Source organism: Alexandromys fortis, unplaced genomic scaffold, assembly GCF_014885135.2.
Source record: "Alexandromys fortis isolate MF-2015 unplaced genomic scaffold, M_Fortis_MF-2015_v1.1 scaffold_112, whole genome shotgun sequence".
NCBI classification, from domain to species: domain Eukaryota; kingdom Metazoa; phylum Chordata; class Mammalia; order Rodentia; family Cricetidae; genus Alexandromys; species Alexandromys fortis.
In genome coordinates, this window is record NW_026068013.1 from 1,969,971 (window position 1) to 1,995,726 (window position 25,756).

Sequence of the window (25,756 nt, forward strand, 5' to 3'; positions counted from 1 at the left end):
TCACCTTTCTAGACCTGGATGGAGGGGAGAGGACCTTGGACTTTCCACAGGGCAGGGAACCCTGACTGCTCTTTGGACGGGAGAGGGAGGGGGAGAGGAGTGGGGGGAGGGAGAGGGGAGTGGGGGGAGGGAGAGAAGGGTGGGAGGAGGGGGAGGGAAATGGGAGGCTGGGAGGAGGTGGAAACTTTTTTTCCTTTTCTCAATAAAAAATAATCTAACTTCTTATATTAAGCATTCATCTTCACATGTTTATATAAATGTGATGATAATATGTTTATATTGGGATGTATGTATAAGAAATATGGGACCAAAAGCAGAATGGAATGGGATTCTCAAACAGTTTTTGCTTGAGTATAGCTATGACATGAAACACAATGATTAGAATGTTCTTAAAAGTGAGCTAGAGAAGTCATAGCTTTTGTTTCAGGACAATGGCACATTCCCATCAAGCAGCTTGGGGAGGTCTGTGTGCTGGTGGAAATGTCAAGGTCTGAAGGAAAGCTTGGATTCTAGAAGGCACTTCATATTCCCTGAGTGCACAGAATGCTGGAGACTCAGACTTTTTTAGTTGCACAACTATGTGTGCTGACACTGTCCCTCATTTGTTCAGTTTCGTTTTCTGATGTGTCTGCCCATGAGTGCATGCTACTGAAGTCATTTCAGCTCTGCTGGCATTGCCAACTGTGGTTTCCATGTACCAAAACAAAAGTGGTGCTGAGATGCCAAATACTTGATTGACAAAAGAAATGTCACTTTTGTAGTTCAAAGGTTCTGCTGATTAGCAAATAACTCTCTGGAAAGAGTAAGAGGATAGACACTTGCTCTTAAAGAAAATCTAGTCTGAAACACAGATATTAATAACAATTTAAAATCAATGTAGATATCAAGCGTGGTTCTATGAGGAGTGACGAACACATTAAATTTGGTTTATTTCTTTTTTTAAGATGTATTTATTTTTTATGGATATTGTGTTCTGCCCACATGTGTGCATGCAGGCCAGTAAAGCACACTAGATCTCATTACAGATGGTTGTGAACCACCATGGGAATTGAACTCAGGTCCTCTGGAAGAGCAGCCAGTGCTCTTAACCGCTGAGCCATCTCTCCAGCCCCGTCTGGTTTATTTTAAGTTAATTGACAATATTTTAGGTTGTTTCCACTGAGCTTGGGGAGTGACAGTGCAGGCACCTTTCTAAAAGGAAAGTGCAGAAAATTCCCAAACATTTTCTCTATTGAGACTCACAAGATAACAGAACTTGGAGTAAATGTAGACAATGTTTAATCAAAGTTTATCAAACTATTTCCCATTCAAAAATAAACTGATATTATATGTTATTTTCAACAATCTTAAAACTATACAAATGGATAATATTTTAAAACTAATTAAAAGGCTGTCTCTTGAAGTTGTCTGGAAATAAATCATCTTATTAGGTAGCATCATTTATCTTACGGTGGAAAAATGTTTTTATCTTGAATTAAACTGTAACTATTGGGTTAGTGAGATGGCTCTGCAGGTAACAGTACTGGCCAACAATTCTGGTGAACTGAGTCCTACATGTCTCTGTGTCTTACATGATAGAAGGAAAGAACTGACACCCACAAGTTGCCCTCTGACCTCAAAATGGGTGCTAACATGCAAATACCACACACAGACACACACACTCACATACACAAACACATACATGCATGCACACACACCTCACAGAGAACAATAAACAATTTAAATGTACAAGATATAAATGTCTATAATGTTTGCTTCAGACCAATATTGGTCTTTCAAAACATAGGTGTCATGGAGTAAAATAATAGATTATTTTGGTATAAAAAGCTGGTACGGAGACTCTAGGTATCTAAGTTTATGAACAAATTTTTAAATAATATTCCTTGCCCTCCGTTTGACTTGCTGGAGTGATACAGAATTTAACAGTTGCAGAAGCTGTCTTCACATGTGTGCAACCAGTACAGTGCCCAGAGTCCTGAGACTGAAGGAGCCGTGTGCTTAGCATGATGTCTTAGTATCACTCTTCTGGAGTTCTAAACAATCTTGACTGAGGCACATCATAACTTTCTTTTTATTGGGTCCCTAAATTGTGCACTTGGGACCATTGCTATGCTTACACTGTCCTTCCCAGTTCCTCCTACTTCTCTTGTAAGGTCAAAGTTTATCCAAGGACATTTGAATGGTGCTTCCCACAAAGGCACCTGTCACCCAGATAAAGCATAAGTGAAACTTTTAAAGGTCTGAGGCCTCAGCTTCATGTTTTCATTATGAGTGTGGCCCACACCCCAACTACCACCAGCTCGATGAATGGACAGGGGAAGAAGCTCATAGCAACTTATAAACGAAAGTCTGGTGAGTTACTTCATAAACCAGGTGCACTTGGGATGGCATTAGAATGTTAAGGAAAAGTACTAGGCAGTCTGGGAAAGATTAAACTATTGAAGTTTAAAAATTGAAAATAGATGGAACTGAGTTGAAAGGAAAAGTCAAGAAAATTGAATTGAATATAAGTTTAATTATCAGAGAAAGAAGCAATGGTGTGGGGTTAGAGGCACATGCCTGAAATCAATTACATGAGGCCAAACAAGTTATAAATCAGGGGTGTCCGTTCCTCTCAAGTTCAGCTGAATACATGCTAGTTAGGTCTGTAAGATGCTGCACAGATTTCAGGTATTAGAAGGACCAGAAGATGGTGGTTTTCTGATTTTTTTTTTTACTATTCCCATAATTTCTTTCATTTTCTTTGAAACAGTCTTAAAGAGCTGAGGCTGGACTTGAGTTTCCTGTTTAGCCGTCTGACCATGAGCTTTTAATTCTTCCCATTTACTGTGTAAGTGCCGAGGTTACAGACATGCTGTCCCATTTGACTCAGAATTTCCCGACTTACCATTTTTCATTAAGAAAATGTTAAAAATAAATACAGAAATGAAATGAAACATGATTTTCTTAATTTCTTCTTCTACGTGTGAGCAGAATAAAAGGAACTCAGGCCCCGGCTCCCAGTAATACTAGTTGGACTGAGCATGTCTTATTTAACTTTCCTACTATGGTGTTTACTGCGAGAAATGTGTACATCATTGGTTTATGAAACGTGGAGTAACAAAGGAATACTTCTTTCTGGAGTTGTCTCACTGTAATAGGCTGTTTCATATATTCCCTGAGTGTGTCGGGGTCTTCAAAGTAGTGTGTCTCTTCCCAAAGCTTCTTTCCTGAGGGCCTATCTCTCTTTCCCTGGAAAACACAATAGACTTCTCTTGATCTTTTATGTGTTCCTACAGCATGGCATGACGTCTTTTATCTATTGCTTTTATATATACTTCTCAAAAATGAAGAAAATGGTGTCCAGATATCTGAAAATAATTTGGTTTCTGATTATATTTATATTCTAGCACAATAACTTCTTTTAGGATATTCATGACTGCTAGGATTTTTGTTCTGCAGATTACATACGGTCCATCATAATGTTGCTTCAATGAAATCAAAATTTGTGAAAGCAGATGATTTATTATATGGTGTATGTAATTATTTATAGAATATGGAAATTTGGGATAATGACAGTGGTAGAAGGGAGATGAGAAATAGCATTAATAGTTACAACCAGAATTGAAAACTAAAACATTAAAATAAGTTTTTGGGGAAAATATCCCCCTTAAGAGCGAGGCTGGGAGCTGGAGTCTGGAGCATTCTGATTCTAAGAAGGAGCAGTGGGGTAAATCTACCACACCTGGACTCACTTAGAATACTGGCTCAGGACATATTAAGATGCACAAAGGAGCTGGGTGGTGGTGGCGCACGCCTTTAATCCCAGCACTTGGGAGGCAGAGGCAGGTGGATCTCTGTGAGTTTGAGGCCAGCCTGGTCGACAGAGCGAGTTCCAGGACAGTTGGAGCTGATACACAGAAAATCCCTATCTCAACCTCCTCACCCCCACCTACAAAAGAGATGCACTGGCAAAAAGACTGGCAAAGACCATCTTTAATGAAAACTAAGGTGATGAGAGGACCTTTCCTCAGGCTGCGAGAATGGAGATTGTTTTCCTAAGTCAGCATCAGAATATGATCTTAAGAACATATTCCTTGTGACTTATGTGTGCTTCAGGTGTGATCAACACTGAAAAAAAAAAAAAGAACTGTCTAATCTATGGTGCTCTGCAAGTGGGGTGGTCCTCACTGCTCCTGCACACATTTTGTTAACTTATAAAATAATAACACTGGCACCTGAGTTTTAACAGCCTTTAGAAAAACTCACTCTAGAGTGTGCAGCTTTGGTCTTACTTCTTAGAGTGGAAGATTATTCCTTCTTTACAGAGAGTGGAGGGAGCAGGACAGGAGACATGCAGAGTAAAGCCACCCTCAGAAGTCAACATAAATCAAGCAATATTACAGCATGCACCATTTTCATTGTAAAAATGATGATGACAGATGAAGCGTAACCCTCACTTTAAACATTTCTCCAAGACTAACTGGGAGGGAAAGAAAGTTATTTTCCCTAATTTCAGAAATCTGATACGAGTACATAATCAAAAATTGGTGACTGAAATGTACTCACTTCAAGGGGAAGTTCGAGTTCACTGATACATAAATATTCTGGCGTTAGCAACCTGTTTGACATTGCTATTGGGTGCAATTCCAAAATTAATGCATTTAATCATCTCCTAGGCATAAAGCCAAAGGCTAAGGGAGCAGAACATGACAACGTTGGTCTTGAATTATGTTCTGAACCCTGTTGAGTTTCATTTTACTTACAAAGCAGGATATGTAGTTTGCCATTTAAATTTGTCCCTTAGAGTCCAAGGAAAAAAAAAAACTGGGTTCTTGTTATCAGCATCTAAATTGTAGTATTCATCTGGAAAGTTTAAATTTTAGGAGGATCAATCTAAATTACTAGTCAAGTGCACATAGTTAATATACATAACTAAGGCAGACAATAGCAAGAGAAGAAAGCAATCTTATACCTATTTGAGTGAGGGGTTACAGTGTGCAGTAATATAAAGTTTTATTACTTGTGACTTTGCACAATTCAAGAATTGTGAAAACTGTCTATGAGTAACTATACTAAATAACAATTTATGATGAAAGAAAAAATACTTAATAAAAATTTTGGGAAAAAAATGAACATTTGGAGAGAATAAAGAGTGGAAAAAAGAAGGAAAAGGAGTAAAATACATGCTAAGATGTATATTTCTCATTTGGGGGAATAATAAGGCAAGTTGTGTTATATACATGTATTTAATTGAAATAAGACAAAACTTCATAGAGTTGCTGAATTTTGGGGGGATGGCTCATATTTTGAAAACATTTAGTTGTCAGTTTTACACAGATAGGCTGTATGTTGACATTTCCAGGCTCAAAAAAAAATCCCTGTCATTTAAAAATTGTATACTCTTTTACATGTGAAGTTTTCTTGATTTTGGAAGTTGGATTTTGAAGTTCGTAGGGATAAAGAGGAAAATATAATGCATGAAAGTTCTGCTGGCTTTGGATTTGAAAGCTGTATGTATATGTGTGTGTGTGTGTGTGTGTGTGTGTGTGTGAGTGAGTGAGTGTGTGTGTATGTATATATATACACATGCATTTGAAAGGTATGTGTATATACATATGTGTGTATATGTGCATGCATATGTGTAAATATGTATACATACAGCTTACAAGTACACACACACACACAGAGCAATCGTGACTCTGTGACCAATGTCGCTGCAGCTATGCTTTTGAGTTTGGGATTAAATTGGTTTGCCACTAAGCAGCCATTCATTACTGCAAGTGTTTTTGAGATAGCTTTTAGCTTTTGTCTGTTTCTAAGAATATGTTTCTTACACATCATCTCAAAGGCAAAACAAAGGTTAATCAAAACTGACAGAGATCGTGAAATTGAAAGTGACCAGCACATTGCTGAAGCGCCCCAAGTCCATGCATTCCAGTCCCTTCATAGGATAATTTATAGTGATCATGTCTGCAGTCTGAACTCTTAGCATACTCACCCCTAACAAGAAGTTCTGCCTCATCTGACACACTGTCTGCTGTGGTCTGTACCCTGCAGCCATATCTCCCAGCATGCATCAGAAGGATGTTCCTGATCATTAAATCTGCAGAGGATGCTTGCTGAAAGAGGGATGAAGTGCCAGTTTAAAATGTTGCAAATCTGCCTAATTCAAGGTGGCTTAAGGGAGACTTTACATATTCAAAGGCCTGTCTTTGGCCTTACCGTTTATATGATAACAATGCAGCAATCAAACAAGCCCTGTCATAAGGACTAAACAGAGTTATACTTTTCACAACCACTCAAAAAGAGTTTCAACATTGAAAATTGCATAAAATGATTTAGCAGCAATAGTTAAGAGATATTTAAATATATACCAGTCATTCACAGCTTTAAAAGTACAGGAAAATCAGTAAAATTTACTGTTTTGCTATTGAAAGACAGGCCTATTGTTTGTGACAGTTAAACTGTGTTGAAAGAAATAGCAACTAGTGGGAAATTAATTATGAGATGGTAGCTGTTGAAAGATTATCTCATGAATATTTATTGAATATTTCCTTTTGTAAGTAGACTGTTGGTCACAGAATGTGACAGCACTTCAGGGAGAGATGGCTAGTCTCCAGTCATGTGTCTTTTATGTAACCAAGATACAATCCTCCATAGCCACCCTCATCAGGGAGCAGGGTCAGCCAGAACCTGTGTTAACGCAGCTATGAAAAGAGAGGACTCTCAAAACACTCCATTTCATTAGCAATAAGATGATGAGAGCATAGTTTAATAACGGCAGTTAGGTGATCGGTAAGTGCGAGGGAGAGAATCTTTTGATGTATTGCTTATGGGATCAGGGAGGACTCTGTAGATGATTGACCAACCAATATAAACCTTTTGTCCTTCAATTACTTTGTCAAAATTGATGGTGTCATGTTATCATTTAAAGATCCGGTATTGATTCTTACTCATGTCTCCCCTGCCCCACACATGCTTTTAGTTTGCTCTTTGAGACATGATTTCATTATGTATGGGCTGGACTGGAACTCAATATTCAGGTCAGGCTGGCTTTAAACTTCTGCTTCAGCATGCCAAGCGATGGGATTATAGGCATGTGCCACCATTCCTGATGATTTATTTTCTCTATCCAGTAAAACTATAGAAACACCTCAGTATCTTTTATTGCAAACGAGGAAAAGTTGGTTTGAATGTACACAGTTTGAAATAACATTCTCCAAGAATTCATGCATCAACTGAGCATCCAAAAGAATTCTTAATGAACCATTCAGAGAAGGACCCCCACCCTCAGATACAAGAGCTTTTAACATTGGATGGAATGGTGACAAGTTACTTTTAAAAACATTGTGTTTATTCTTACAGGGTAAAACATACTAATAATTATTTAAGAATTTAGTCACTTGCCTTTGTTTCAAAATGAATGAATGGGTTTGCCATATCATGAAAAGAAAAGAAAACTAATGTCTAGGAATAATCCTGAGTTTTCTCCTCAGCATCTGTGGAGAGGGTGTGGTGTTGTGAGCTTGGAGCTCCCATCCCAGCGATGTTCTTTTCTTTCAGTTAATTACTCTGTGAAAATTTTTTTCTCTATCTGATAGTTATTTTCTTTCTAGCTGATCTTACAATGGAGCATCTAAGGGTAATTTGTTGAAACACAGTCTGATTGACTCATATTCAAGAAGCTGTTTCACAGCCAGAATATATTAAAATGGATTTAAAAGTCACAATGGTTATTTTTGGAATGAAGTATATGTCCATGAAATATCACAATTATGAATTCCTTACGATACATCCTTAAAACCTAAGGAGATTCACTTTCTATGTGGTTGCTTTCTGGTGGGATGAAAAAACGTAATCCACTTTCTCAGTTCACTTTGACCAAGCACTCAATTCTTTCAGATACAAAGTGGAAACTTTAAAACACTCTGATCTTTCATTTTAGTGAAGAAACAAAAGAAAATTACACATTATAATCAGTTGTTCGGACTCTAGTTGAGATCATTTATGAGTGATGTAATTTGTCTCCAGCTCAGTTTGGGCCCACCCTGGCCCCATGGTACGTGCTTCTGGAAGCGCATCCACCAAGACACTTAGCATTAGCCAGCAGTGACTGAGTTCTGTCCTAGGCCAGAATGGGAGACCTGTCTGCTGAGAAAGCAGAGGAGAAGTTGCAGATGGAACTCCACCTGTAAGGATGACTGTTATTTTTTTTTTTTGTTTTGTTCTGGGGGCTGCTGTTATTAGTCTGCATATATTTATTTATTTTTGAGACACAGTTCTCGAAAGGCTGTCGAGGTTAGCCTCAGACTCAAAATCTTCCTTTGCCAGGCACCTAATGGCTGGGAGGTCAGGAGTAACTAATCACCTCACTTTTGCTCTGGGTTGAAAGCAAATGAATTTGGTAGCAGTTTAAAAACAGGAAGGCTCAAGCTTATGGTTTTCAAAGTTAATTTAGAGAAGTACACTCCTATCATTAAGTAATTCACATTTTATTTTACAGACATTTTCCTCCCAAATAATTTATTTTCTTTTGAATCTGAAGAAACGTTTTCAACCCTTTTACTTTTTGTGTAATTGAATTGAGAGTGAACATTGATGAAAGATGAAAAGAGTGTTTGGGGTCATATAAACACGCAAGAAACTTGGTCCATAAAGTAATCTCTCCTTTGCTGTCTGTGTGCGGCTCCCGAGATCAGAGCTCCATCATCCTCTATTGATGCAAAATGTCCGCATCCTGTTGCACAGGCCTGGATGTCATGCCCATCTGAGGAGTTGGAATTGACTCATTTTGGGCTGATCTCTTTCCTTGTGGACTATACCTGCATCATATTTTTAAACTCCTAAACAGGGGCACTTATAAGCAAAGCGAATGGACTGTGAACAGTAAACCTGAATTCCCCTTGCAGTAGATTTACGGCTCTTTCAAGGGAAGTAATGAGGAGAATTCACAGGGGAACCCATTATCCTTAATCCGAGCCCACAATGTGCAGCTCCTGTGAGAAAGTTTGCAATTTGTGCGGCTTTAATGAAATGGTTACTTACAGCGAGCTTTGCTTTCTTCAATTCAACATCGTTTTCACGTTCTGTCTCTCAGGAAGCACACTTTCTCTCCTCTGACTCTCATTTTACTTCCTGTCCTTTCTCATCTCAGGTTTGGCTCCTGTGTTACCTGTTGCTTCAGATCAAATTCCCCACAACCAGGACTTAACCCGGTCCTCCAACACATCCAACCATCACGTGGGCACTAAACGCCATAGTGGTGCACGAGGGACGGAGGGGCTAAATGAAGACTTGTTAAGAGGGTCAGCTTGTTCATTGTCTGCCTGTGAGAACAGTGGGGACTGGCTGTTGTTCACTTTTCCTGGTCACAAAATCTCATTAGAGCACTTGGGATTTCTATTTATAACTTTGAAATAAGATAGGAAAATTGTGGCTACCTTTTCACCTGGGTCCAGTTTTTAAATGAACTACCTACCTACTGTTTTGCTGGGGCTTCACCCCAGTCCCCTGACATCTATTTTGAGATGTCAGGCGGGAAGATCCATTTCAAAGCTCCCTCCCCTGGGAGTTGCCTCAGTCCAAACTCCACCTTAGAGAAAGTCTGCCAAACAGTGACCCCCTCCCCGGGGAAGGTCAAGACCACTCTCACAGACTATTTAAACTGCCCACCAGAGAATGAACACATGGTTTCCCAGTTTTCCATGGTCCTTCCGTTCTGTTTTCTCCCTTTCTGTGTTTTCCTGGGGGGCTACCTGGGAGTGCTGGCATCCATTAAACCTGGCCATCTTTTAATTTGGTCTGATTGGGATTATTGCATTGGCGGAGAAGCTTGTCTGTCAGAAAAATACTTAATATTTAGAGGTTCCACCGGGGTCTGTTTTTCCCACTGGCCCAGGGCTACATGTTGGAAAATTCCCTTCTTGCCCGTGCTCTCCTCCAGGCTAAGATCAGCTTCATGTGGGTGAGTTCCCCTTTCTCAGGTATATGCTGCTAGAGTCCAGGGCCTGTACAATTTTGGGGCTGTCTTGTTGGAGTCACGGCCATGCCAGCTGCCATACCCACAGTCGCTGAAGTCAGACTGTGTGGTTGGAGACATCTGCTCACACATTTTTCATGCCCCTCTGTTTTTGACTCAGGAATCTTATCATGGTGGATGCATTGTGGTAGGCATTGAGTCCTGAGACTTGGTGTAGACTTGTAAAAATGGGCTCTTGTAATTCAAAGCCAGATTGCCCAATGCCCTTGGCCTGCCTTTTATAAAAATTCCTTTTAAATTGGGGCTATACAACACCTAGCATAAAACAAATAAAGCTCCAAATGCCTGTGGTTTCTGGCTGCTGTGCTCCCACTCCCCTCCCCCACTCCTCTCCCTGCTTCTCTAACTGTTTCTTGTTTGTCTCAGCATTAATCTTGTCATGCTGGAACTCTCTACAATGGATCCAGATCTGTTTCCCCTCTTTCCTTCCAAGCTACAACTGAATGGTGTTCTGTTCTTATGTTTCTGTTCCCTCTTGCAGCTTCTGCTAATCTGGTCCTTTATGGGACCACCTATGTGCTTCCCTGGCTTCTTCTGCCTGCCAACACCAGGAATTTTAAGTTAACACAGGTTCCAAAAAAAAGTTTTATTTTTCTGTCTGTTAAAGTAATGTGGTCACACTATGCTTTTATGTCTATCTGTTTATGTGTGTTTGTTTTCATGGTATGCTCATCTTATTTCTCTGTGTATATGTGTTTTAATATCTGCAAAATTTATGATTCCAGATTACATCAGCCCTTAAAAAAAACATTTGGGGTAGCTACCATTTTGACCTCACTGCCATCTTGGGTAAGAATACCCATGAGTGCTAGTCTTCTTTGACTTATTAAAATATTCCTTTTAATCATTTTACATTTACTTGGTACGTAACTTGTAACATTGGTAAGCTGTAACTAATATATGTAAAATACATGTCTAAATTTAATTTATGTGTCTAGTTTGAATATAACTAACAGGTAATGGTACACAATTCTCAAGTGCCTTTACAGATCTGAGAGTATGGCATTTAACAAAAGAGGTTCTAACACAGAGACATGCCAGCTCCTGCAACATCCTATAGCTTCTCCAAGAAGTTACATGGTTATAAAAGACCTTCCACCTCAAGGCTTGCCTTTGGGTATGGCAAAGTCACACACACAACAAAAAGCAGTCTTCCGCCTCATCAGCTTCCTGGATTGGATACTACACCAGGTGATCAATCATCTCATCCTGCCAAGACAGGTAGACTAAATCTCTCCCCTCCCCCCACATAGGAAAATCTTTGGGCCTCCTGGACTCAGCAGCTAATGGCAAGTACTGTTTCTAAGGCTGGTGTTCTCTAAAGATTATGGAGAGATTTGGGATTGTCTGTGTAGCTAAAAAAAAGTTTTCTGATTTCTGCTCATTTATCCACCTCAGATCCGTCTATTGGCATTTGATAACTTAACATACTGGTAGCTCATTACTTCATTTGTTAAGTTTTCTGCTAAATATACAGAGATGTGTGCCTCTTTCATGGGCTTCATAGTCCAGGATTAACAGGTTTCAGGTGTTAAAACAGAATAGCCAATTTGCTTTAATTGTCTTACAATTTGTTTTAATTTGTTTCAGTTGTCTTACAGATACCTGCATGTTTCTGAAAAAGTTCTGCCGTTGTATCAAAAAATCAGGTCTGGTAAAAAGCTAACAGTCTCCAGAGCCTATTATAAACCCAACCATTTTCAAGCATATTTTATAGGTCACTCCTAATGTCTGGGCCAAGACCAACTTATAAAGGGCCCTCCAGATAATACCAACACCTACACCAGCTCCTGGGACTACACCATTAGTACCAACTCTCCTGGCTCAAAAGGACACCTACCATCTAAAATCTGCTTTTAAAAGGGCATATTTGCTCTTATGTCTCCCTAATCACCCGAGCCTCTCCTGTACAACCAGGGCACTTCTCTGTCTCATTCTTTCTGGCAGTTAATGACCCTTCCCATAGATAGCCCCATTCATAGGGCCAAAAATAACAATATATTTTTCTCCTAGCCTTCCCATCTTCCTCAAGGAACAACTGTCTGAGGCAGTAAATCAGATGTCACTCCAGCCACACCTCTCGCTGAGTGTGAGCTCCCCTATCCCATGTCATTCCATGCCCAATGGAAGTAGCCAGACTTGAGTCAATACCCCTTTATCCAAAAAGAGTCTAAATGTTTGGTTGAAAGCACCACCTCAGCCCCTAACATCCTTATCCAAAAACAGTCTGGAATGTTTGGCTGGGGCCTTTACCCCATCACATTCATTTTGAAATGTTGGGTGGAAAGATTCATGTCAAAGCTCCCTCCCCTGAGAGTTGCCTCGGTCCAAACTCCACCTCTGGGAAAGACTGCCAAATGGTGACCTCTTCTCAGGGAAGGCCAAGACCAATCCCACAGGCTATTTAAACTGCCCCCCAGAGAATAAACACGTGGTCTCCTGGTTTTCCATGTTTGTACCAGTTCTTCTTTCCCTCTCTCCATGTTTTTTCTGGGGGGCTACCTGGGAGTGCTGGCATCCATTAAACCTGAGCATCTTTTAATTTAGTCTGACTGGGATTATTGTGCCAGCTTGTCAGTCAGAAAAATACTTAACACCTACTTACCTACCTACCTACCTACCTACCTGATGTGAGAAAGGCATACACTCTCTAGCCCAGGCTGATATCAAACTCCACATGTAGCTCAGACTGGCTTAGAATTAGATCTTGCTGCCTCAGTTCAATCCTAAGTGTAGATGGAAGATGTGAGCATTTACTCCAGGAAGATGCCCTTGCTTATTAGACTTCACTCTAAGAGCCCCGAGCAGCCTGGCCTCCAGGACACTGTGCTGCCAATCATATTCGTAAGAATGGGAACTCATTTGGGATCCGCTGCTTAGTGTCTGTGAGTTCTGTTTGAAGTCCAAGTTCTTCACCTCAGCAGGAAGGTAAAGGTATTCTGCCTCTCCTGCCACTGAACACTGTGGTCCAGATCAGTCCCTTCCAGTTGTGCAGCCTTGGAATTCCCCACATTCCTGCCTAGTTGCAAAGACTTTTTTGTGGGGCACATGTTCTTTTCCTGAGCAGTTCAGTTCAGACCCAGTCTTTGCTAGGCTTCCTGTGGTTTCCCTTTGTTCACTCCTCTGAATTTAGCCCCTTTGGCCCTAGAAGTTCTCCCACTGTTCACTGGGGACATTCCCTGAATTGAGCAAGGGTAGAGTTGCTAGGGATGGCTCAAAGCCAGTAAGCAAATTAAACACGTAGGGCTTTCTTCTTTCTCCCTTCTTTGCAGCTGGCAGTACCTCTCCTCTATTGTTAGTATATTCCCTAGAAGAAATTAGGAAAGAATAGAGAAAAAAGGCACCAAAGAAAGGCAGGTGGTGTGAAACAGTCGGGAGTAGATGTTGCTTTAGGAGTGACGTTGTATGAATCCAAGCTCTTCTTCCAAATCACTGGACAAAAGGGAAAGAGGACTCAATGGTTCAAGGCTTCTTCACAAGAGCTTTGTGAAGATGCCAGGAAAACCCACAGCAGTATGGCTGAAACTTGGTCAGAGTTTGACATATAGTATTGTCAAAGGGAGCCTAACTGAGCCTTCAGTCAAGAGAGTCTTTCTTAGTATTCACTCCCTCTCCAAGCTGGATATCAAAACTTCCAACTGCTATAGACAGTTTTTTTTTTTAAATAAGCACTTGACTTCATTTTGACACAGGCATTTCCTGTACCCTATCATTTCTGTATTATAGCAAACCTCCATTGGATATAGACCTAGGGGACTGAATTCTGCCCATGGTACAGCACTTCCTGAGTGTCCCCTAGCCTCTGGAGAAGTCAGTAACAAGTGAGTTCTCTAGTTCTCTTATTCTTAGTCATTCTTATTCTTTTTCTGATTCTTATTTTCTTTCTCTTTCTCCTCTGTCTGTCTGTCTGTCGCTCTTTTTGTCTCACACCTCTCCTCTGTTAGCATTGTGGAAGCATCAAATAGAGTGCTGTGCGTGTGTGAAATGATTGTGCAATACTAAAGAATAAAGTGCTAAGAAGCATTTTAAGAGTTGGTTGTGGCAGAAATCTGTGCACACACTAACATAGCAACCACTAAGAAGATGTTTGGGGAAAAGTCATAAATACTAAGATTATTTAACCTAGGTTCTTACTAGCAAGATCCATTCTCAGTGAGCCTCAATGCTATTGTGGATGGTGGTTTCTGTTTTGGGTTTAAGACGCATTTCACTTTCTTGAGGGTTTATGTAGCCTACCACGTCCAGTTGTGACCCCCAATGTCTATAAAACTGCTCTTTTTAAAGTAAAATGAGATAATATAACTTCTATAAGATTCACTTTAATAAAATAATTAAATAATGTAAATCTGGGGTATTCTGTGGTATGAGTTATTAGATATCATCAATGTCATAAAAATTAAGTCTTAGACATTAACATGTTTTTTCTAGTAGTAGTGTCTCATTTCACCAGTTTATAATTCATTTAAACTATGCTATCATTATATAGGAATTATATATACATAACATATATATGCATATAAACACATATATAATCTTTATACTTTCCCCTTAGGACCTTATAGAACAAGATTTAGATTAATGTTGACATAGGTTTTAATATCAATTTAAAAATAGCTCATGCTGATTAATTTTTGTGCTTCAATGAAAGTATACATTCTTTGACACAGAGATATTTATTGCTACAAACAAAGAAGATAGGCAAAGTGCTCCTTAGTAAAAATATTTCTAGCACGGTACAGTATTAAATTATTTTAATAACATACTCAAGATTCAAACTGTTTCTTCATGTTTAGCTTCCAAAATAATATTCTCATGAAGATTTTCATGCGCTAAGAGAAAACAGTCTTAAATAGTCAGATCGATTAAAGAAGCAAGATAAATTGTGAATCGTTGGTTGAGTTTAAGATAACAGGATCCAGGCATGTAGGCGCTAAGTCAACAGTTGATGGTGTCAGTTAGTTAGCCGGGGTACGTGACGACTAGACTTTTGAAATGTGCTCAAAGCAGACAAACTCTAGTTCAGATGTAATTCCATTTCAGGATGATTAATTTTAAAGCAGAGAGTATAAAATCATATTTACTACTTAGATGACAAGCATGGGTATAAAGAGATCCATGAATAGGTGACAAAATACTACATGCATTCCACCTGTCCTTCTGTCTTAAGTAAGAATACTCAGCTAGCCAGCAGATGGGGAGTTGCTGAGGTACTATATCCAGCCAATGTGCAGTTGTGGTGTGTTACACTCATTCTTTAAATGTGCTTTCTCTTCCCCGTGATGAGGTGAGGTCTGTGAGTTCACCTGTCTAGATGGATGTAAAGGACAAAGCAAAGGACTTCTGATGTACACAGTACTATATACTTACAACTGAGCTCTCCTGAAATGCTTTGCATGGACTTACTCCCACTCCATTCTATGTGTTGACAAAAGTTTACTGCCCGTGATTTCTAGAATATTTGTCTCACCCTCTTTCATTGTTCATGTAGTGTGCTCTTAGCCAGTTCACCATGCACTCATTTATGCCTTGTTAAACTTGAGGAACGGGGACAGAGACTGCACTGAGCATGTGCCACTTCAATCTACGTTCAAGAAAAGAAATGCAGGGAGGAAACATGGGCTAGGTTTTCATACCTGCATGTGGACTTTGAAAAGCTGTGGAAGGAAGCGTATCTGTTTCTCCTGCTAGAACACTCAGGTTGAGTCCAGAAAGAGTTAGTTCGTTTTTGAGTACCTCATGGAGTTTAACAATAATTTCCTTATTAGCAACAACCAGGAGTATTGACTCCTAAGATTTTATGGATTTTGTAGACAAGGTCACACTATATATCCTAATCTGGCCTCACACTTGCAACCTTCCTGCCTTTGCCTCCAGAATGTTAGGATCACAGACCTCTGCAGCCAAGCCTAGCTTTCTAAGTAACCGACAGATTGCATCACATTTGTCATCTCCTTTTGGTTTCTAACATCTCCCCCCTTGGATGTGATGTTGCCTGTCAGACTGACTATGCTGACCTTATCAGTTAACTTCAGTGACTGCTGTTTAAGATGTCCTCTTACCAATCTGGACGAAGCTTGGGCTCAGTTGGCTTCCCCCAGTCCATCACTTAATCTAGTAGAAATGGATGCTCTGATTCTTTCACAAGCACTTACTCCACTGGTCTGCTACAGTTTCAAATGTGTCTCATGTCAACATTTGCTCAAATCTTAGCTCTTTGAGAAGGGCTCCCCTGACATCCATGAATTTCTGTGTATTCTCTGAGCCCCAATACAAAGGGAAAGGCAAGATATTTCTTTGACAAACTAAAACTTTTCAAATGGCAACATACAAAAGTTTTGCTTTTCTTACAAGACCCAATGAAACTGCCCAAGTCACATGTATAGGAACCAGTTGCTCTGACTAACCCAACCCACCTTGGTCACCTTGCCATTATCCTGCAACACTTCATGTGCTATCTGAGATCAAATCTCTTTATAAGTAAAACACCTCTTCTAAGTGCTTGCAACTTTGTGTTTCATTTGAAATCTTTTCTCAATATATGCTGATGTGAACAAACAGACCACATTTTTATTTTATGCATGAATAATATAGGACATACTATATCTTACATTCTGAATGCCTGGCATGTGCTATTTGAATATGACTGTATTTATGTATTATGTGTTATTTTCCCAAATATTCTTTATTGCCTTTTCTTGTTCCTATGGCACAAACCACATGCTGGCACACTTTCATCAGCCTGACCTACACAAGCCTTGTTGGTGACAGAGAAAGGCCATCTTACGCTTGTAAGAGCAGAGGTGGGGGCTTCTATACCTCACAGCTCTTCAGCTGGGGAAACCACAGAGGAATTTCCCTTCTCATTTAGAACCTGGAAATCCTCGAAAAGCAGTGGCACACTGCTTCTGTTCAAGTGGATTCTCAGCAGGAGATTTAAACTCATACCACTAAAACTAGACGTTCCTCTCTGCGCTTTGCCTGAAAGGTCAATTTTCTCATGAAATTTCTTTAGTGATGCTATCCTAACACGTGCCCCATAGGTTGCTTCAATGAGGCTTGCTGAGTGAAACAAGACCTTCCCAGTCCTGACAGGCATTACACACTTTTGCTTTGACCAAATTCTTCCACTGTAGAGTAGCGACCTATCACACTGTCTTCACGAAGGTCTGTGCTTCCTAAGTTCTATTTCTGTAAAATTCCTCAAAGATGATAGAGAGATAAAGACTTTGGTTCATTCATGAATGAGCTTGTAACTTCTGATCAACTAGCAATGGCATGACCTCTAGGACAGCTCCAAAATAATACCTTATAGCAGCTTCTCATTTCCCTTTGTGACAGCAGAGGCAGGAAATAGCATTCACTTGTCAGGTATTTCCTAGAGTGTCTTCTTGCCTAGGCAGAAAGTGGTGCATTTTTGACATCCTAGAAACTGCTTCCTCTCTTTCTCTCTGCACACACAGGTGAGCTGTGTCCTAGCTAAAGTACTTTGATGGGGAGGGAAGGTGCACATACTACCAGGTAAGATGGCACATACCATTGAGGAACTTAAGTGCAAATGTGATTAGACAACCAGTCATAACAAGATGATTTAAAACATATAATGCTAAAGAAGCCACAGGGAAGAGTGATTTAGCATACAGAGGAGAATCCCACATCAGATTTTAGTATAAATAAAGAAATATAAACTAACCCACAACTAACAATGTCTTAGAGCAGAGAGTAAAATTGGAGGGCAGGGTACAGGAGGCTCAACTAAGGGGGTGGTCAATGTACAGATAGGAAAGCTCTGGTACCCAACTCTTGGGCTGGCATATTGGAGTTTAGTTATGCCTCCTATAAAACAGCACCTTGTTTTGATTCAACCTACATATAATTTATTACACTAGGTAAAGTCAGATTTGGAAAGAATATCAAAATAAATTGGCATTTTAAATAATAGTGACCATGAAACTGTTAGTAGAAGCCAGTTTTCTTAACAAAATCATATTGTTCTTCAAGCTCCTTTGTGACTGGTTTTGATGGGCCACATCTGGATACAGAATGAATTATCTCTCTTTAAAACACCACATCAACACTCTAACATTATAAAAAGCACCCACTTCATTTCTCCATGTACTTATTAACCTTTCCTGTGATTGTAGGCTTGTCTGGAAAAAATCCTCTACATGTGACCTGTAACTGACATGGCCTCAAGTCATAACATGAAGTGTATTGTGATCTAGTACTCACTGACTATATTTTAGATAGATCTATATTTGATGGGCATGTCTATGTTTCCATTCTCTCAATGAATTTTTTCATATGTCCAATCTATCTTTCAAGATGAACACTATTATCTTATTATTTCACAATACACTGTATTTCAAAGTTAGATGACATTAACTCGTGCTTTTACATTGTCAAATGGTGTCTACACAAGAAGCTAATTTCTCCATGGTTGTGTGGATGGATACACAGACCCCTGCTCACAGGGTCTTCCTTCCTTTACATCAATAGAGCCTAAACAGGCAGAATAGAGTAGTCCTATCTCATTCATCAGGCCCCATATTGACTCGGAATTGTGAATTATCTCAGTTCTTGGCCATATGGAACAAGTCCTTGTGTTTCTTTGATCTTTTTCTGGTGCTGGAGATTGAACCTGGCTGTGTGTAGTAGTAGTTGAAGTATAGACACACCCATACACCTCTGTGATTCATCCTGACCCCTGCTTCTTACTTTTGTAGAGAACTTTAAGAATTACCCTGGGCTGAGTCTGGCTTGTCTCTTTTATGTTTGAATCTTTTAGACATAAATAATCCTTTTATGACTTTTTATACTGTCATTGCTGGAAAGGGTGGCTCATGCCACATCCTGTAGAATAAGAAGACACATGTCTACTTCCAGATTGCTCTTTCCCTCAGGGGGTAATGATCAGGTTCTATATGATCTTGTTCCTTTCAGAACATTTTATCTGGCTTTACTCAATGATCCATGACCTCTGTAGAGACTGCCAATATTAAAAGCTAGTTTCAATGAGTTAAATTCAGTATTCCCAATTCCCATTTCTGCCTTGCTCATGTTTACTCTTTACTGTTATTGTTCATTACCCTTCATAATGACCAAGCATCACAGTGTAGGATATTCAGGTTGTGTCTCGTTGGTGGTGAGAACTCTGTTATGACTGAGTGGGATTCAGTACTTTCAGTATGCAGCCAACTTCCCACTACCCTCGCTGTTCTGCTTCCTGGTATTGTGATTTCATCTTCATTCTCATATATTTTGCTACTTCTTTTATTCAGAAGTGAAAACTCACTTTTTTGACCCTTGGTTCTGGATTGGTCATTTGGTGTGAGAAGTCCTTTTGTCCATGTCTTGCTTTTATTGGTTAATAAATAAATTTGTTTCGGTCAGTGGTTTAGCAGATTAGGGCAAGGTGGGAGTTCCAAGCAAACAGAGGAGGAGTGAGTAGGCAGAGTCAGAGGGAAATCATGTAGCCCCATGAGAGACAGACTCTGGAAAGAACTTTACCTAGTAAGCCACAGCCACGTGGTGATACACAGATTGATAGGAATGGGTTGATTTGAGATATAAGAGTAGCCAGAAATACGTGTAAGTTATAGGCCAAATAGTATTGCAAGTAATATAGTTTGAGTGATTATTTCAAGGTCTGGGCAGCTGGGAAAAAACAAGCAGCCTCCAACAACAGTCATTGACTTTTTTGACAAATAGAATTCAGTAGAATTCTGCGGTGGTCTCTTGAGATTTGTCACCTCGTTCTACACTCCTTGGAACATGCATTTGTAAGAATGCTTAAAATGTAGTTATGGTATGAAGATCATGTCAACTGCATAGGGAATGATATAGGAAAAGAGACATTCAGAAATTTGTAATTGTTGCAACAATTTGAATCAAACTTAGAGACTTGTGACTTCTTTACAAGTGCCCACAGTGGAAACAGCATGAAGACCTTGGTAATTTAGCCGACATTCTGAACAGAGGATAGTGGCCCTGGCACTGGAGAAGCCCCACCCTGCCTTATGCTGCCGGGAAGTGAGTTCTGCTGCCTAAACACGAGGTGGTGATCCTGGAGCTAGGCTTACAAAGGTAATGAGCACGGAAGGGTCTTCAGGAGAAATTGGATAGGGATTGAGGGATATTGAAGAAATTGTTAGAGGAGGTTGATGTAAAGGTCACTCCATTTTATTGTTGAAAATTTTGTTAACAATGTGACCCAAAATAATAAGGACTATACTCATGTAGATCAACTGCATCTGCCTAATAGGATTTCAGACGAAGAAGGGAGGCTCTGTAGGTACTTTAGCTCAGCTGTGCATATAGAGAACTGAGCCAAAGGGGAACTGCTCATTTCACATGTACGATACATTAAACATGTGACGGAGCTGATCCTAGCATTTCCATCTCTAGTCTCTCAGAGATACAGAAGATTAGGAACAAAGGAAATACATCATCAAACATAATCCCAGGATTCTCAAAAAAAAAATGGAGTCAGTGAGGCAAAGGAGCATCCAAATCAAATTAGAAAACTCAAAGAATCTGGTAATAGAAGATAAGAATGGGGAAGAAGATTGTACTTGGAGGTGAGAGCTAGGAGCTGGCAGAAACCTTTTCTGTGGTCCTGTGTAAGATGCAGAAGGACTTCTGTGGAATTGTGGGCTTTGTTACAGGACTGTATAGTCATGACACTGATGACTGACTGTCATCTTTTATGATGAGGTTCAGAAGGAGTTACAGAAAGTAAACAGCCATCATCATTTTCAGAAGGAATGTAGAGGAGACATTTATACTAAGAATTTGTTACGTTACATAAGAAAGTGATTTTACTTTCATGAGTTTTTATAAAAAAAACTGAAAAGAAAGAAAAGTCTGTAGTATCACTGGGTAATATTGCCTGAAGGTATTCTTTCTTATAATTTTTTGTTTTGTTTTTGGTTGTCAATGTTACTTGTATTTCCTTTTATGAGTAATGGACAACATTTGTACCTAATCTCTAATGCTTTTTAGTTTTGGTCACCGGGAAGGCACTTCATATATGTTCTTCAAATGCATGAAAGAATGTAGTATGATATGAAGTAAGTACATTGGTGGATATTGCAAAGAAAAAATGAACAAGGATAGTGAAGATATTTTTACACCCAGGCTTTATTTTTCTTTCAAATACAGAAGCTCTAATGGAATAATTTAACCTGTACCAGCATGTCTTTGGCCTATATTTCAGTTATGTATCTGACTCTTTCAAGTTTGTTTGTCAAAATCTTGCTTTATGAGACATTCACATCTTTTTTTTTCTTTCTTTTTTTTTAATTAATTTATTTATTTATTAAACATTTCTGTCTCTTCCCCACCGCCGCCTCCCCTTTCCCTCCCCCTCCCCCAACCAAGCCCCCCTCCCTCGTCAGCCCAAAAAGCAATCAGGGTTCTCTGCCCTGTGGGAAGTCCAAGGACCACCCACCTCCATCCAGGTCTAGTAAGGTGAGCATCCACGAAACTGCCTAGGCTCCCACAAAACCACTAGGTCCAGTAGAATCAAAAACCCGTTGCCATTGTTCTTGAGGTCTCAGTAGTCCTCCTTGTCCGCTATGTTCAGCGAGACCAGTTTTGACCCAGGCTTTTTCAGACCCAGGCCAGCTGGCCTTGGTGAGTTCCCGATCCCCATTGTCTCAGTGTATGGGTGCACCCCTCCCAGTCCTAAGTTCCTTGCTTGTGCTCTCTCTCCTTCTGCTCCTGATTTGGACCTTGAGATTTCAGTCCGGTGCTCCAATGTGGTTCTCTGTCTCTGTCTCCTTTCATCGCCTGATGAAGTTTAATATTCAGGAGAAATATTCAGGATTTTCTTTGGGTTCTCCTTCTTATTTAGCTTCTCTAAGAACCCAACTTATAGGTTCAATGTCCTTTATTTATGGCTAGAAACCAAATATGAGTGAGAACATTCCATGTTCCTCTTTTTGGGTCTGGCTTACCTCACTCAGGATGGTGTTTTCTATTTCCATCCATTTGCCTGCAAACTTCAAGAAGTCCTTGTTTTTTACTGCTGAGTAGTACTCTAATATGTATATATTCCATACTTTCTTCATCCATTCTTCAATTGAAGGGCATCTAGGTTGTTTCCAGGTTCTGGCTATTACAAACAATGCTGCTATAAACATAGTAGAGCATATACTTTTGTTGTGTGATAAGGCCTCTCTTGGGTATATTCCCAAGAGTGGTATTGCTGGGTCCATGGGTAGGTTGATCCCAAATTTCCTGAGAAACCTCCACACTGCTTTCCAGAGTGGTTGCACAAGTTTGCATTCCCACCAGCAATGGATGAGTGTACCCCTTTCTCCACAACCTCTCCAGCAAAGGCTATCATTGGTGTTTTTGATTTTTGCCATTCTGACAGGTGTAAGATGGTATCTTAAAGTTGTCTTGATTTGCATTTCCCTGATCGCTAAGGAAGTTGAGCATGACCTTAGGTGTCTTTTGGCCATTTGAACTTCTTCTGTTGAGAGATCTCTGTTCAACTCAGTGCCCCATTTTATAATTGGGTTGATTAGCCTTTTACGGTCTAGTTTCTTGAGTTCTTTATATATTTTGGAGATCAGACCTTTGTCAGTTGTGGGGTTGGTGAAGATCTTCTCCCAGTCAGTGGGTTGCCTTTCTGTCTTAGCGACAGTGTCCTTTGCTTTACAGAAGCTTCTCAGTCTCAGGAGGTCCCATTTATTCAATGAGGCCCTTACTGTCTGTGCTGCTGGGGTTATACGTAGGAAGTGGTCTCCTGTGCCCACGTGTTGTAGAGTACTTCCCACTTTCTCTTCAATCAGGTTCAGTGTGTTTGGACTGATATTGAGGTCTTTCACCCACTTGGACTTGAGTTTTGTGCATGGTGATAGATATGGGTCTATTTTCATTCTTCTACAGATTGACATCCAGTTTTGCCAGCACAATTTGTTGAAGATGCTCTCTTTTTTCCATTGTATACTTTTAGCTCCTTTATCGAAAATCAGGTGTTCATATGTTTGTGGGTTAAAGTCAGGGTCTTCTATTCGATTCCATTGGTCGACTTCTCTGTTTTTATGCCAATACCAAGCTGTTTTCAATACTGTAGCTCTGTAATAGAGTTTGAAGTCAGGGATGGTAATGCCTCCAGACGTTCCTTTATTGTATAAGATTGTTTTGGCTATCCTGGGTTTTTTGTTTTTCCATATAAAGTTGATTATTGTCTTCTCCAGATCTGTGAAGAATTTTGATGGGATTTTGATGGGGATTGCATTGAATCTATAGATTGCTTTTGGTAGAATTGCCATTTTTACTATGTTGATCCTCCCAATCCAAGAGCAAGGGAGATCCTTCCATTTTCTGGTGTCCTCTTCTATTTCTTTCTTCAAAGACTTGAAGTTCTTGTCAAATAGATCTTTCACTTCCTTGGTCAGGGTTACCCCAAGATATTTTATGCTCTTTGTGGCTATCGTGAAAGGTGATGCTTCTGTGATTTCCCTCTCTGTTTCCTTATCCTTAGTGTATAGGAAGGCAACTGATTTTTTGGAGTTGATCTTGTATCCAGCCACGCTACTAAAGGTGTTTATCAGCTGTAGGAGTTCTTTGGTAGAATTTTTGGGGTCGCTTATGTATACTATCATGTCATCTGCAAATAACGAAAGCTTAACTTCTTCCTTTCCAATACGAATCCCCTTGATCCCCTTATGTTGTCTTATTGCTATTGCTAGAACTTCAAGCACTATATTGAAGAGGTATGGAGAGAGTGGACATCCTTGTCTTGTTCCTGATTTTAGTGGGATGGCTTTGAGTTTTTCTCCATTTAATTTAATGTTAGCTGTCGGTTTCATTCACATCTTTTTAAGGAAACATTGCTAAATATTTTAATAAGCACAGAGTATCAAGTAGTAATATTATTTCAGTTCTGTGCTCCAAAATCAAGTACTGAGAGCGCATTTGCTAATCCCTCTTGGAAACCAACTCATGCACAGAAATAACCTCTGAGTGAAACACACCTCATGACAAAGGAAACTGGTCCTGTTTTGCACATCCAGGAAGAGTCTCATCAACCTACAGCATACTTGGAATAAAGGTAACCAAAGTATATCAGTGTGAGAAAAGACTCTTCAACCTCTTCATACACTGAACACTGTGAGCTGCCACAACTACCACCCAAGGAAAACCAGGGCAGAAGACATTGGGTGAGAGAAGGTGAAGTGAAAGGAACCAAAACCAAGCACGGCTCTGAAGAAACATTCGCAAGAGCTCAATATGAGCTGTGGAAATGACATTTGCCACTTTTAGCCATTTCCCGTGTTTTGAGAGTTTTATATAAAATTCCCTTGCCCTTTCTAATGTTTTGAAGGTTTCCCAATTTCCTACTACTGTTTTCTTAGCTTTTAGACTTTATACTTCATATTCTTTAATTCATTTGAATTCTTTTATAACTAGGATCTGTGTGTGGGGGGGGAAGGGGTCTACTTTCATTGTTTTATGTGTTGATATACAAATTTTCCAGCAGCATATCTTAGACACTCCTTGTTTTTTGCACCTTTTTTTTTTTTAAATAAGAAAACAAGATAACGAGAGCAACAATAAACTTCACTGGCTGTAGATGCATGGGTTTATTCTCAGACTTCCCATTTTTTTCTGTGACTTTTCCTCCCCTCACTCTGTGCCCTTTGTCTTCATGTCCACTCTAAGGTCTTTCTGGGAAGCCCAGGCTGGCTTCCAGCCTGCTGTCTCCCTGTCTTGTCCTCCATTGCTGGAATTAGATGTTAAACTGCCACACCTCACTGCAGCTACAATTTTAAGTAAGCTTTGAAACTAAACTTTGAAATCCTCCTGCTTTGATCCTTCTAGACTTAGTTTCTTGTGCTTTTGATGGCTTTGGCTACTCACTTTTTGGCAATTGTCTGGTGTTCGAGTCTAAACTTTTGGCCTGCTTTCCAGTTATGTTTATAATTTCAGAGGCATTTCAATAAAGATAATATTGATGATGCTTTAGAACACATGGCTGCCTTGATTATGCTGATTTTTCTAGTGTGTGAACTCAATATATCTTTCCATTCTTTTTTGTAATGTGTTCTCCTCGATTTCTTCAATGTTTGATCATTTTCATTGTTGAGGTTGCCTGCCTCTTTTGTTACATTTGTATCTTAGTATTTTTATAGCTTTAGAAAGTGGGATTATTTTTTTAACTTCTATTTCAGACAGTTCATTATTGGAGAACAGCAATATAATTTGTTGTTTTCCATATGTGAGATCCTGTCATCTGATCATGGTGACAGTCTGTCATATTACTCATTTGCGTGCCATTTATATCCTTTATTTTATAGCTATAGCTTGAACTGTCATGTTGAATATTGTGTTCATTTTGTCTGTCCGTGGGTACCAAGGGTTTGGTAAATGCTAAGCATAACATTGTTACTTAGTGACAACCATAATTCTATGGAGTGTTTTATATACACACACACACTACCTCTATGTGTTATTTGTATAAAACAAAGGGATTTTGAATTTTATAAAATGCAGTTTTACATTCATTGAGATGATCATCATGGGTGTGATCTATCACACTGATTGATTTGCATAGGTAGATACACTCGTACTTTCTTGGGATGGGTACCTTTTTACCACAATAATTTCTAATGTGCTGTCAGAATTGGTTTGCAGGGTTTTTTCGTTGGCATATGTGTGTGTGTGTGTGTGTGTGTGTAGAGGCCCATGTTGATACCAGGTGTCTTCCTCAGTCATTCTCTG

The 25,756-nt window shown here is 39.6% G+C and overlaps 1 protein-coding gene across 1 annotated transcript in view; it reads right to left on the bottom strand.

The window, feature by feature from the left end:
* The window catches only part of Cntn5 (contactin 5), a 656,861-nt gene that overhangs the window by 95,726 nt on the left and 535,379 nt on the right, over positions 1 to 25,756 (bottom strand). The window contains exon 14 of the mRNA XM_050162227.1: positions 5,981 to 6,101. Coding sequence (XP_050018184.1) covers positions 5,981 to 6,101 — 121 coding nt within the window. The remainder of the gene's footprint in view (positions 1 to 5,980; positions 6,102 to 25,756) is intronic.